Here is a 14,046-nt window from a genome sequence, read left to right as displayed (position 1 = left end):
TAACTCATTCAGGTACTTAAAGATCCTCTGACTTCTTTGCTGCCAGGATATTTTACCCAGAGAAATGTTTCTACTTCCTGGGTTCCCCTTCACCAAGTGACAGCAAGACATGCTAACGTGCAAGGGAATGGGACACGCGTGAGCAACGGGGATGGTTGGTTACGAGAGAGAAGGCGCACGCCCCCACGGACACTTACGGTCTATCATGGTGATGGTGCTGTCTTCAACCACCTCGCTGGTCATGCCAGCCGACTGCACCTTGATGGACACCAGGTACCTCTTATGGGGCACTAGCATCATGATGTTGAGCAGGGATTTTTCTTTCTCCAGCTTTCTGGAGAACTCAACTTCTTGAGTGTCCATCTTCCGGCACTCAATGCTGTACCCATCAAAGTCAGAATCAGGAGGGATCCAAGAGCAGGCAATGGCCGTGGAGTTCTGAGGCCGGCAGTGCAGGTTTTGTATCTTATCCGGCTCTAAAGGGGAGAGGGGAAGGACACTTTTCACTACTCTGTGAGACATCTTTTTTTTTTTTTAAGCTCCTTGGGGTACAGCTAGCTCAGAAATTCAAATAAATCATTCTCCATCTTCACGTGAATTGTTTTTCATAGATCTCCAAGGGAATTTCTGCCCACGAGACCACACTCTGAGAAACATTAAAAGTTAAAATGCTGTCCCTTTAGAAAAACACCAGGTGATTTCATGAAATCACGTGGCAGAAGTCAGCTAGAAGGTGGGGCAGAGGAGCCGCGAGGTTAAACGTGCAGCTCGGTCTGCCTGAATTCAAACTCCGTGTCCCAGCTCTGCCCTCTTGGGCAAGAGATTTCACATGTCTGTGCCCATCTATAAAGTGGGGAAATTAAGAACACCTACTTCATATGGTTATGGTAACGCTTCGATGGGTTGAAACACGCACGGCCACCTAACGCAGTGGCTGGCCCAGTAATTTGCTTAGTAAATGCTCGTTCTTATAATGAGGAAAAGAAGAAATGGCATTGCCGACTGGTTACCTTCTGGGCCCTGGCTTCTGTTCCTCTCTCCCATTTTCTGCCTGCCCCTCCCTGCTCACAGACCGTGCTCCGGGCACTGAAACTGCCGTGGTTCCCACTTACGCCGTGCTCTTTCTTCCCCCTGTGCTGACGGTCCTTCACTTTCTGTTGCCTACACAAGGGCCAGCCTCAGCGCGAACGGTAGCTGATCTTGGTTGTCACTGTGAGTGACACAACCGTGAGTAAAAGACTCGGTGCGAGAGAAGAGCAGTCATGTGACCGTGCAGGTTAATAACCAAACTGTGTAGGTTACTCCGGGACATATGCTCTTCTGGGAACTCAGTGTATACCCACTCGGCCTGAATTCAAATCTAACCAATCCCAGTTAAAAATGTGGATTTAAACCAAGCGCTCCTGGAATAAGTCGTCGCAACACTTACTTCCTCCCCACCTCATCTAAGAACCAAAAGTAGCAGAACACGTCATACTTGTCCTCACGGATCCAAAAACTGGTTTGCTGTAGGTTTTCCAGGAATCACCGCTGACGGTTTTGACACTGAATTGATAGGATCTCCCCGGACGCAGACCATACACGATGCGTCCTTCTGACTTTCTGTTGCTGTAGGGGTTGAAGACCGTGATTGCATCCCTGGGGAACCACTGCAGCTCAAAGTCATCGTAGTCTGTCCAGTCTGGTGGCCCCTTCCAGGTGATGGCCAACGACGTGTTTGCCACGTCGGCAAAGGACATCAGACTGGGAGGACTTGGGGCTGTGTGCAGGGGACAGTGAAGAATGACGCAATCACTTCCATGCCATAACATAGACAAGTAAGACAGCCGCGCGACATCAGACACACTTCCAGTCCACTTCGTAGGGAGAGTTAATGCGATAATATAATAATGAGTTCCTATTTACAGCATTTACTATGTGTAAGGCACTGTCCTCAAATATTTTTACATTTTCTTTAATATTTTCCCCCAAGGTGCTATGGATCATGAGTGTGCCCTGAAAAGGTTACACAAGTGTGAGAAGGTATTCATTCCATCCAATTCTGGGAATGTGAAGGCTAGAGTCCATACACAGTTATGTCCAATTCCAGACAGCTTTGTTCATTGACACCCAGGTGGCATACTGACGTTAATGTCATCTGTGTGTGCCCAAGAAATAAGAACATTTAGAATGCACTGCTCTTAGTAACACAATAATGATGTATATGATTATTCCCATTTTACAGATAAGAAAGCTGAGGCTTAGAGGTGCTCAGAGACCTGAAGTGGCAGAGCTAAGCTAAGGACCTAGGTCTTTTTACCCAAAGTCTGTCTCTTTATCCACTTTCTCATAGTGCCTTTCCAAGTTCAGGGGCTAGTCTATGGCATATCGTTATTGATTTTTTATCTTGTTAATAAAACCATAATTAAAATGTGCCTTTGGAGGCTACTTTGACCCTTGGCTATTGGCAGCTGGGCTTCTTACCTGTTCGGCTCTCCCCTGTGACCTGGTTGCTAAGATCTCCACTGTGAGTGACCACACACAGTGTGTACTTCCGCCCGGGAACGAGGCCATGGAAGCGCCACTCTGTCAGATCCTTGTCCTTCCAGTTTTCCTTCTTTGTGCCATTGGGGTTATAGAGAATCAGCTCATAGAAGTCAAAGTCCCCGGAGGCTGGACTCCAGCTGAACCAGAGGCTGTCCGTCATATTTCGATTGGCTCCCTTGAGGTTACTCACAGAAGCTGGGACTGAAACAGAGGGAAGACCTTTACTGAAAACAAAACAGACAGAAACAAAGGCATTTTGGCCCACCAGTGAAAACATGAGCTAGGCTGGGCACACGGGTGAGTAGTACCTTCTGTCAGGTCAGATCTTGGCCTTGTTTTAGGTCACCTGAATTGAGGGGCATGCGGTCTAGAGACATGGTACAAATTAAAATAAAAAACAAAACAGGTGGTGACTTCTACTGGCTTGCCACAGGTACTCTGATTAAAATATAAAATGAAAAAATATATATAAAGTGAAATCTTCAGAAATGACTAAGACTAGTTGGGTAGCTTATAACTTAGCTTATAAAAAACCTTGAAAATGTTCATAAAAGGTTCCTGCCCCTTCCTGTCTGGCCCACCATCTCTTGACATCCTCTCTGGGTCTCTTTACTTTCTCTCTCTCCTCTTTTAAGTTTTCAGTTCTCTCTGTGCTTTCGTCCCCCAAATCCATATTGGTAGGACCTGACTTGGGAAAAGAAGTGTAGCAGTCACTTCCACCATAGTATAAATTAGTCACACCAGCACCTGTCCCATGGGGATGTGAGCTTTACGATGCTTTGGAGAGTGAAGACTATTGTTCCTTGCTGGAGGAACTTTCGACACTGATGAGCAGATAAGGAAGATGGGCAGAGAGCGGGTGGCCCTGGAAACGGTAACATCTGGACAGTTCCACTCATGGTCTAGGCTTGTCCTGCTCTTTTTCATTCCCTTCAGAAGGCCAACCGAGGACTCCTGCTGGGTGCCTAGAATGAGCTCTTCACGTGGCTCCCCCCACCTTCAGGTCTCAGCTGAAAAGCCTTCTCTGTCTAAAGTGGTTTCTTGCCCTGCTGAAGTCATTCTCTGTCACAACACACTGTCCCAAATCACCTCCCTTTAAAATCTGCTGGCCCGTCCCCTCCTCCTCTGCTCATCCAGAGCCCTGCAAGGTCAGAGGCCTCGGGACTCCTCCTCCAGCAGGGAGCCCAGTGCCGGGCCCACAAGAGCACGTGAAACCGATTGTCAACTGAGAAAAAGAATTGGAGAGAAAAATGAGATCATGGGCTCAAATTATGAAAAATGAGTGGATTCAGTTTCTTAGCAGAAGCCCAGAGATGTTTCTCTCTCGCATTTTCCTGAAACTCTTGTGTTCATTTCACCTGGGGCTGGGTTTCTGATTCACAGTCACTGCTTGTTGGTCTCATCTGTCGCTGCCCTCCTCTGGACCCGCTCTCCACTCTGTCTATTTCTTGCAGAAAACTGAAAGGCACAGCTTGAATCGAGCCCTGATGGGTTACAACCCTCTCCTAGCAATTTGCTGGCAAACTAAAGAGCCAGTTTCATGTTTTTTTTTCCCCACCAAACTCTATGAGGTCAACACGTGGAAGCATCAGAGCAGAAGCTACTGTAAAAACTATTCTGCTATATAATCCAAGGTTTGATTTAGGGTCAAAAACTTCATAGAAAGGTCGTAACTTTTTATATAAAGCCATACCCCAGAGAGAACAGGGCACTAAGGACAATTCGAGGAGGAGCCAGTGAGTCCTGGGACCGTTTCCCTGCTGCCCACTCCTACGTGGGGCCACGTCTTACCTGTTCTACCGAACAGGAAGGACTCATTCGACAGCTCCCCGCTGTGAGTTACAATCACCATCTTGTACATGCGGCCTTGTAGCAAGTTCTGGAAGGAGAAGCTTTGGACTTGGGGGGCAACTTGAGCTCGCTCCTGAAGGGTTCCGTCCGGGTTGTACAGAAAGATGTTGTACCAGCTGAGCTCCCCCTCTGAGGTGGTCCAGCCGAAGGACAGGCGTCTGGTGGAGTTCTCTGTGATTCTCAGGTTGGTGACGGCTGCTGGAACTGGAAAGGTCGAGGAGCAAGAGAGAGAGGCTGAGTTTTGGCACATCCCTGACGCAGCCCAATCGACATCTGGGACGGCCACGCTCAGACAAGCCGCTCACCACCTGCGGTCCCTGCCTCTAAAAAATACTGACTTCACTGAGACCCCAATGCAGAGAAATCTGAATATTCTGAATGATTGATTCTGGAACTGTTAATTTATTGAAAAAAAAAAAAGCAAGAGAATGGGGAAAAAAATGTCCTGAAATGGAAAATGATCTTCCAAGGCATTTCTGAGCATAAAAAATAAATGTTCATCTGACCTGTGTGACCAAATGTTTTTCCAATACTGAGAGCTGGATCGGAGGTCAAAACACGATCTCTGAGGGTCACCTGAGAGCTGAGAAATGGCCACTGGAGGGAAAGACAGTGGGGAGGAGAGTGTAGGTAGGAAAGAAAGGGAACATCAGGCGGAGAGAGAACGTTAGATGCAGGGATACGGGAAAGAGAGAGTGAAAGGAAAAGACAAAAGCATTTTTTAGAGAAGGTTTATGTTAGGATTCTGCAACCCCTCTGGCCTTCAGTGCTACCCGCCGGCACGGTGATGGAGTACCACCGGAAGTGACCTGCTGTCAGACGGTTGCAGATGCTGCCTGAGTCCATGGAAATCTTAGGACGCTGGTGGGAACAGAGCGGGGCATCTGTCTCGGCCTCTCCTGGATTTCCCACTCCAAGCGCTTTCTCAGGGCCCTTTGCTTTTTCCCTCTCCTTATACCAGGCCCTTAAAAGGAGGTATTTCCCATGGTTTCATCCTTTGTCTCCCGCATATTCTGTGACATTAGCTCAGTAGTCAACCTCATTCACTTCATGGATTGCTATGGTCTGAATGTTTGTGTCCCCACCCCCACCCCCAGGAATTTATATATTGAAACCCGAACCCCCAGGTGATGCTATCAGGGGATGCAGCCAATGGGAGATGATTAGGTCATGAGGGTAGAGACATCATGCATGGAATTAGTGCCTTATAAAAGGGACCCCAGAGAGCTCTCTCATTCTACCACCACGTGAGGACACGGCAAGGAGATGTCATCTCTGAACCAGAAAGCGAGCTCTCCCCAGACACCAGATCTGCTGGGGCCTTGATCTTGGCCTTCCAGCCTCCAGACCTGGTTTATGGGTGTGAGAGCAGCCTGAACAGATTAACACAGGTTTTAACTAGAATTTTGATCCAAATCTATCTCCAGCTCACTTTTTGAGCTCAGGCCCATATTTTCAATGACCTCTTGGCCACCTCTCCCTGCCAGCCATTCAGACACCTCACGCTCAGTACACAACTGAGCCCTGTGTCTTTCTCCTTGACCCTCCCTCCCCGCCCTGCTCCTCATATCTCAGTTAAAGGAATCCTCTTCTACCAGACACCCCAGGTGAAGACTCTAGAATCTCCTCTGCTCCCCCTTTTATGCTCCACTCAGCCACCGAGTGCCACCTCGCCTAACGCAGGGCTGTGTCTTGACTGTACCGACTGGTCTTCGTCAGGGCCCCTGCGTTAGTTATGCGTTTTGACCCTTCTCGTTTCTATAACTGCCATCATCTTAGGACCCCAGTCCTGTCTGACCACAGCTCCCCGCACTGTGTCGTCACCCACCGAGCTCCGGCTACCGTGACCTTGTCGCTCCCTCTCCAACAGCCCTGACACACTCCCGCTTCTGGGTCTCCGCCTTGCTGTTTGCTCTGCTTGGGGATGCTACCCCCCAGATATCTACACGATCTTCCTTCTCCCTTCTTACTGATTTTTACCCAAATGTCACCTTCTCAACAAAACCATTCAGGACTGTACAATCTAAAAGTGTAAGCTTCCATCACTTGCTAACCCATTCTCCTCTTTTAACTTTCTCCTCAGTGTTTATTACCATGTAATCTACTATGTATTTTTTACTTCTTTATTTTGTTTACTGCCTCTCTCCCCTACTGAAATATAAGCATCACAACCAGGAGGGTTTATTTTGTTCATTTATTGAGCACAGTGCTTGGCATACAGCAGGCGCTCAATAACAAGTGCATTTATGAGCAGGTCTCCCCACCTCTGGCCTCTTCACTGTTGGTCCATCCCCCATTACTGTCTGATTTATCTTTTCTCAAGGTTCAAATTTTTATTACAAAATATTCACTCTCTGGCTGAAAAACTTCTATTGTCTCCTTTTACTTATTTGATAAGATGAAAAATTAACTCCGAAGGAAGACACGCAAGGGACTCTCTAATCTGGCCCCAGTCCGCCTCCCCAGCCTCGCCGCTCCACCACGTAACACACACTTCAGCCGCCACAAAAGTCTCCCTGCTCCTTCTCACACCTTCCTTCTTGGCACAGGGCCCCCTGTCTGCACTGGGTGTCCTACCCCGTCTCCATCTGGGGCATTGCTTCATCCCTCGTGACAGTACTGAAATGTCACTTTCAGCAAGACATCCCCGCTCCACCTGACCGCTCTCCCCTTGGTGTTGGACAGTCCCCTCCCACATACAACCCTCCTCACAATGCACTGGCATCATCTGTCCATGTGTCTGTCTCCCCGACCAGTCAGCCACCTCTTCCAGGACAAGAAGCATGCCTGATTTATCTTTATGTCCCTATCAACATCAAACCCCTTTCAGACTCAGGCACTTAAAAAAATAACCAATTAGATCAAGGTTGTTGTCTGGATAATGGTCCCCTAAGATGTCCATGTCCTAATCTGTGGAACTTCTATGTTACCTTATGTGGCAAAAGGGAATTTGCAGATGTGATTAAGGGAAGGATCTGAGATGAGAAGATTATGCTGGATTGTCCGGGTGGTGACCAGTGAATCACAAGAGTCCTTATACAATGGAAGAGGGAGGTGAAGAGCAGAGAAGGTGATGTGACAGACTCAGAGGTGGGGGGGGGGGATGCCACTGCGGGAAGGGGCCGTGACCCCAGGAATGTGAGTGGCCTCTAGAATCTGCATTAAGTCTCTAGAAGAAACATAGTCTTTCTGCGACCTGACACCTTGATTTTATCCCCATGAGGCCCATTTTCAGATTCTGATCTCCGGAACTACAAGACAATAAATGTGCATTGTTACAAGCTGCAAAGTTTGTGGCAATTAGAGCAATAATGAGAAACTAACAGAGTCAGTTTTGATGGAAAATCTGCACTGGAGTGTGGAGGGCTGAAGGCTGTGTGAACAGGCCGACTGACCTGGAAGGGGAAAGTCACGATGAGCCCTCCTACCGTGTCAAGAAATATATGTCATCTCCCAATGCTGCTTCATCCCTTCGGCCCTCCCGTTCTCAAGGAATAGCAGGCACGGAGATACAAGAGATCGAAACAGGAGCCGTGCCAGTTACCCGTTCGGCCTTCAGTTTGGGCCTCTTTGCTGAAGAGGCCTCCACTGACAGTTACGACCCGTATCTTGTACTTCTTTCCTGGTGTCAGGTCTTCAAATTTGTGCTGCTTCGTGGTGGCTGCTGCTGACGTGTTACTCAGGAGGGTTCCGTTTTCATTTAGAAGCAGGATATCGTATCTCTCTGCCACGCCAACCGCTTTCTGCCAGCTTACTATTAAGGAGTGACTGCTGTATGCGTTCTTTGCACTGATTTCCTGGACAGATGCCGGGACTGCAAAGAAAGAAGACAAGCAGGTCCCATCACGTAGGGTGAAGTAACCAACTGAGAAAAAGTTCCCTGAATCGACTGCAGATGGAAGATGATGTCTCCATGGTTACATTCACGTGTGCCCTTAGGAGAACGTGTTTCTTGGCCTGAATTATCTGATAACGGCTTAGATTCTTTTTTTTTTTCTCTGAATTTAGACAGGATCTTGAAGTCCAAAAAGTAGAAAGATTAGTGAGAGGGACACTGATAAATATACAGAGTGATGTCTATCTATGTATCTAGAAAGTGGAAGAATGCTGAATAAATTCACATTCAATAAATGTAGTCTGGATGACGGAATTACATTGCTTGTTTAGACCTGTATTCCGAAGATTAACTCAAGTCAAAGCTGCCAGCCTTGACCTAAGCGGTGGTACATAACAGTGTCTGTACCATGGCTCCTGATGGGAAAGGCAAGAGTGTATTATTTGTTAACATTTTCTGGGCCGAGGCTCCTGTTTTTTCACATTCTACATACTATCTTTAGCAGATCTCATCCACTCTTGTGGTGCAAATTGCTACCCACGTGGTGATGACTCCCACATTTGAACTCAGTTCAGACTTATATATGGAGAACTACAAAATATTGATTAAGGAAATTAAAGAAGACTTTAAAAAAAATGGAAAGATATCCCATGCTCCTGGATTGGAAGAATCAATATTGTTAAAATGGTCACACTGTCTAAGGGAATCTACAGATTTAATGCAATCCCTGTCAAATTACCCAGGACATATTTCACAGAACTAGAACAAATCATAATAACATTTATATGGAACCACAAAAGATCTAGAATTGCCAAAGCATTACTGAAGAGAAAGAAAGAGGCTGGAGGAATAACTCTCCCAGACTTCAGACAATACTACAGAGCTACAGTCATCAAGACAGCATGGTATTGCTACAAAAACAGACATTTGGACCAATGGAACAGAATAGAGAGCCCAGAAATGAACCCACAAACTTTTAGTCAATAAATCTCTGACAAAGAAAGCAAGTACATACAATGGAATAAAGACAGTCTTTTCAGCAAACGGTGTTGGGAAAACTGGACAGCAGCGTGTAAATCAATGAAGTTAGAATATTGCTTCACACCATACACAAAAATAAACTCAAAATGGATTAAAGACTTAAACATAAGACAAGACACAATAAACCTCCTAGAAGAAAAGATAGGCAAAACATTATCTCACATACATCTCAGCAATGTTCTGCTAGTGCAGCCTTCCCAAGAAATAGAAATAAGAGCAAAAATAAACAAATGGGACCTAATTAAACTTACAAGCTTTGCACGGCAAAAGAAACCATAAGCAAAACAAAACAACCACCTATGGAATGGGAGAAAATATTTGCAAAAGATGAAACTGACAAAGGCTTGATCTCCAGAATATATAAGCAGCTCATATGACTTAATAAGAAAAAACAAAAACAAACAACCCAATCTAAAAATGGGCAGAAGACCTAAACAAGCAATTCTCCAATGAAGATATATGAATGACCAATAGACACATGAAAAAATGCTCAATATCACTAATTATCAGAGAAATGCAAATCAAAACTACAATGAGGTATTACCTCACACCAGTCAGAATGGCCATCATTCAAAAGTCCACAAATGATAAATGCTGGAGAGGCTGTGGAGAAAAAGGAACCCTCTTACACTGTTGGTGGGAATGCAGTTTGGTGCAGCCATTGTGGAAAACAGTATGGAGATTTCTCAAAAAACTAAATATGGACTTATCATATTACCCAGCAATCCCACTCCTGGGCATATAGCCAGAAGGAACCCTAATTCAAAAAGACACCTGTACCCTATTCAGAGGGGCACTATTTACAACAGCCAAGACATGGAAACAACCTAAATGTCCACTGACAGATGACTGGATAAAGAAGTTGTGGTATATTTGTACAACGGAATACTACTCAGCCATAAAAATGACAACATAATGCCATTTGCAGCAACATGGATGCCCCTGGAGAATGTCATTCTAAGTGAAGTAAGCCAGAAAGAGAAAGAAAAATACCATACAATATCGTTCATATGTGGAATCTAAAAAAAAAAGAAGAGACAAATGAACTTAAATATAGAACAGAAACAGACTCACAGACATAGAATACAAACTTGTGGTTGCCAGGGGGAAGATGAGTGGGAAGGGACAGACTGGGAGTTTGAGATTTGTAGATGCTGACAGGTATATATAAAACAGATTAACAAGTTTATAGTGTCTAGCACAGGGAACTATATTCAAGATCCTGTAGTAGCTCACAGCGAAAAAGAATATGAAAATGAATATGTGTATATTCATGTATGACTGAAAAATTGTGCTGTACACCAGAAATTGACACAACATTGTAAACTGACTATAACTCAATAAAAAAAAGATGCATTATTAATTCATCACAGATGAAGTAGATGGCATAGATGCATATTTTTGCAAGAATTTTGAGAAGGGTAAAATTTTGAAAAATGGATAGAGAAGTCAGCTTGTTAAATTAAAATTATTATAAGCTTATAAGCTTATAATTTTAATAGAATAATTTTATAGGTTAATAACTTTAAGGGTTGTAACCTTTAGCAAGTATAAAAATCTATTCACATGATTTGGTTTCTCATTACCCTTCATTTTGAGTATCTCTATTGAGAAAGAAAAATGCAAAGAAAAAACTTTGAGAAAGGCTCTTGAAAGCACATTGAATTGTACAAATTTAGGTGGTTCTGAACTTGCATATTTTCCATTGTGAATGGCCAACGCCCATTCACTGTCCCATCATGGAGGACAACTGGTCCTTCTCCAGGTGGACGCTCACCTGTCCGCCCGAGCACGTCTATCTGGTTCTTCAGGGATCCACTGACCGAGGCGATCACGATCCGGTACTGTTCCCCAGCCTCCAGTCTGTGGAAGGTGTGCTCAGAGGCATGCTTGGGGACAGTCTGAGACTCAGCTTTTTGATTCTGCCTGAACACGGACACCGTGTAGGAGTCGACGTCTCCACCACCAGGCGTCCAGTTCACCGTCAGGCTATCTGTTGCCCCGTTGGGAGAAACGTGAATATTTTTGACAATGCTAGGAACTGAAAAAGAAAATAAATTTGAAAATCATCAGTTGGAGAATGAACTGTGGACATTTTCAACTGAAAATTTCATTCTTCCTATGTTTTGTCATCTACCGAAAGAACACGTAAGAAAAAAAACTGGCATCAATCTACCATGTTTCTCTGACTTTTCTGCTGCAACAGAGGTTGATGGGGGCAAGTTAGAGGGATATCCAGGCCAGGGAGTAGAAATGAAGAATGCCCATTATATAGCGGGCGCTGGTGAGACTGCCTTGGTCCAAGTCCTGGTTTTCTCAGTTTCTAGTTGTGGGACTATAGAGGCAAAATTACTTAACCCCTGGAAGCTTCCGTTTCCTCATCAGAATATCAGCAATATAAACAGCAACCAGCCCGTGGAATTGTGAGGGCTGAACAAAGTGGACATACGTAGTGCTTTGCTGTGGGTCTAGTTCGCAATCAATTCTTTTTAAATTTTTAAATTTTTTGAAGGGGTAATGAGGTTTATTTACTTATTTATTTAAGCCTTTTTTTTTTTCAAGTGTAGTTGATTCACCATGTTAGTTTCAGGTGCACAGCAAAGCAACTCAGTTATACTTATATATACATATATATATATTTTTTTTCAGTTTCTTTTCCATTATGGCTCATTATAAGAAATTGTTTATTTATTTTTAATGGAGGTGCTGGGGATTGAACCTAGGACCTCATGCATGCTAGGCACACACTCTACCACTGAGCTATATACCCTCCCCCACACGGTCAATTCTTAATAAATGTTAACTATTATAGCAACACTCCTAACAGAGTTCCAAAGAAGAAATAACCCACCAACCAACCAAGTTACTTACACTTAATCTGTGCGCCTCACAAGCAACACCTACTCACATCTATTCAATGCTACTTTTCAGAAAGCTTTTTTTTTCTCCTTCTACATCATACTTTACTTCTGTTAAACCAGCTTGGACCACATCATGGTCACTGTCAAGATAATCTTCTCCCTTCTTGCCGTCTCCCCTTTATCCCTTCACATCCTCAACCAGACGCCTGGCTACCCGACATGCTAAATACACGGCTATACTTAGTCAGGCTCAAGAGCCGTGTTTCCAGTTACCTGTGAAGCCCTCAATGAAGGCTGACTGCTGTACATCTCCACTGATGGTCAGGACAAGGATTTTGTACTGGCGCCCTGGCGTCAGGGAGGTGAATCGATACTCAGTTGCGGTATTGACAAGATGGAAAGGAGGAAACACTTTCATATCATTGAAGAGCAGTTGGATCTCATACTGGTCAACGTCCCCATCAGCTCGTGTCCATGTCACGTGAAGATCCTCAGTGCTCCTATTCCGCAAGGTTAGGTCTTTAACGGCCTCTGGGACTAGGAAGGGATATGGGAAGACATCTCAGGAAGGTGACTGATCAGAGTTTACGACACAGTAATTTATGGATCACATTCAAGGAACTGGCAAACACCTCCCTTCCCCAAACAAACCACTCTGACTACTTCACGCATAATTAAACAAGAAAAATTGAAAGCAACTATTGGAATTGTAATTTCTTTCCTGACATAAATCTTTTATGCTAAGTGTTGGTAGAATATAATTACAAAATGAGTTATGTGCTCAATCATAAGATTAAACAAGATGTCTAGAACTTTAAACGCCACAGTGCAGGAGGACAGGGAAGAAAAATGGGAAATTTGGCCATCTTGCCCTCCCACTATGCTTGCTTTTACCTGCCAATAAATATTCTGTAATTAAAGGCCATGGCTTGGCTGAATGATGTTAGCTCCAAGTGAGACTAACTGGGAATGTAATTTACTGATCAGTAAGCAGGGAGAATTCAAGGTTCAGATAAATTATTTCCTCAACGACCTTCAAGTCCCAACCAACCATCAAATTTTGCAATCTTTCCACTTACTTGTTCTCCCATTCCCTTGTTCGCTGGCTTCGTATTGTCCACTTTTTGTACTCACGGTGACACTGTACAACCGTCCAGGGACTAGCTTAACGAATATGCACTCGTTCTCAGACCTGGGGACGCTTTTCGTTTGAATGAAGTTGTTTTTGTTCTTAATGGTGACTTCGTAGTGATCGAAGTCTCCAGTGGCGTGTACCCAGGACACCTTTAAATAGTCACTCCTGGCTGAATTGCTAATACTGACTCCTTGGACCCTGTCAGGCACTGAAAAAGAGAACAGAGAAGAGCTGAAGACAATGATTCTGAGGGAGCAACTGGTTGCAGATGACAACCTGGGACCAGAAAGGAAAGTGAGTAGATTTTTATTGTGGGCGTTCGAAAGAAAAATCTTAGACCTTCAGGTTGTGAACTTCAGGAGGGGGAAAGACAGTTACACTTACTAACAGTGATTAAGTGGATCTTTTAGCAGAACGTGATGAATTAATTCTAATCCTGCTGTTAGCCTACACAAAATGTCTTGTACAAGATGGAACATTAAACATGATAACTGATGATTTATATGAATAATGGCGATGACATCAATAATTCCAGCACATCTTGGGGACTCAAGATATGGTAAGTTACCAAAATTATGTGTAAACAATCCAAAAGAAAAATGTAAGAAGAGGAAACACATATGGTAGTTAATACATAAAAAAGATGTTCAACATCTTTGGTGATGAAGGGAATGTAAGTCAGGACCATGGCAAAGAACCATTTTACATCCATTTGGTTGGTAAAATTTAAAAACTTGATAGAACCAAGTGTGAGAGAGGATGCCCATCACAGGAGACTGAATGAACGAACTGATAAA

General features: G+C 44.4%; 1 protein-coding gene across 2 annotated transcripts in view; it reads right to left on the bottom strand.

Moving 5' to 3' along the window:
* The window catches only part of PTPRB (protein tyrosine phosphatase receptor type B), a 106,907-nt gene that overhangs the window by 24,995 nt on the left and 67,866 nt on the right, over nucleotides 1-14,046 (bottom strand). For both annotated transcript variants that reach the window (XM_006197825.4, XM_006197826.4), the window contains 8 exons: nucleotides 13,194-13,457; nucleotides 12,388-12,651; nucleotides 11,031-11,294; nucleotides 7,922-8,191; nucleotides 4,318-4,581; nucleotides 2,464-2,727; nucleotides 1,478-1,759; nucleotides 198-476 (listed from right to left, as the gene is read on the bottom strand). In XM_006197825.4, coding sequence (XP_006197887.1) covers nucleotides 198-476; nucleotides 1,478-1,759; nucleotides 2,464-2,727; nucleotides 4,318-4,581; nucleotides 7,922-8,191; nucleotides 11,031-11,294; nucleotides 12,388-12,651; nucleotides 13,194-13,457 — 2,151 coding nt within the window. The remainder of the gene's footprint in view (nucleotides 1-197; nucleotides 477-1,477; nucleotides 1,760-2,463; nucleotides 2,728-4,317; nucleotides 4,582-7,921; nucleotides 8,192-11,030; nucleotides 11,295-12,387; nucleotides 12,652-13,193; nucleotides 13,458-14,046) is intronic.

This window comes from Vicugna pacos, chromosome 12 (genome assembly GCF_048564905.1).
Source record: "Vicugna pacos chromosome 12, VicPac4, whole genome shotgun sequence".
NCBI lineage: Eukaryota > Metazoa > Chordata > Mammalia > Artiodactyla > Camelidae > Vicugna > Vicugna pacos.
The sequence above is the reverse complement of the archived record's forward strand: the minus strand, read 5'-3'. Positions and strand labels throughout refer to the sequence as shown.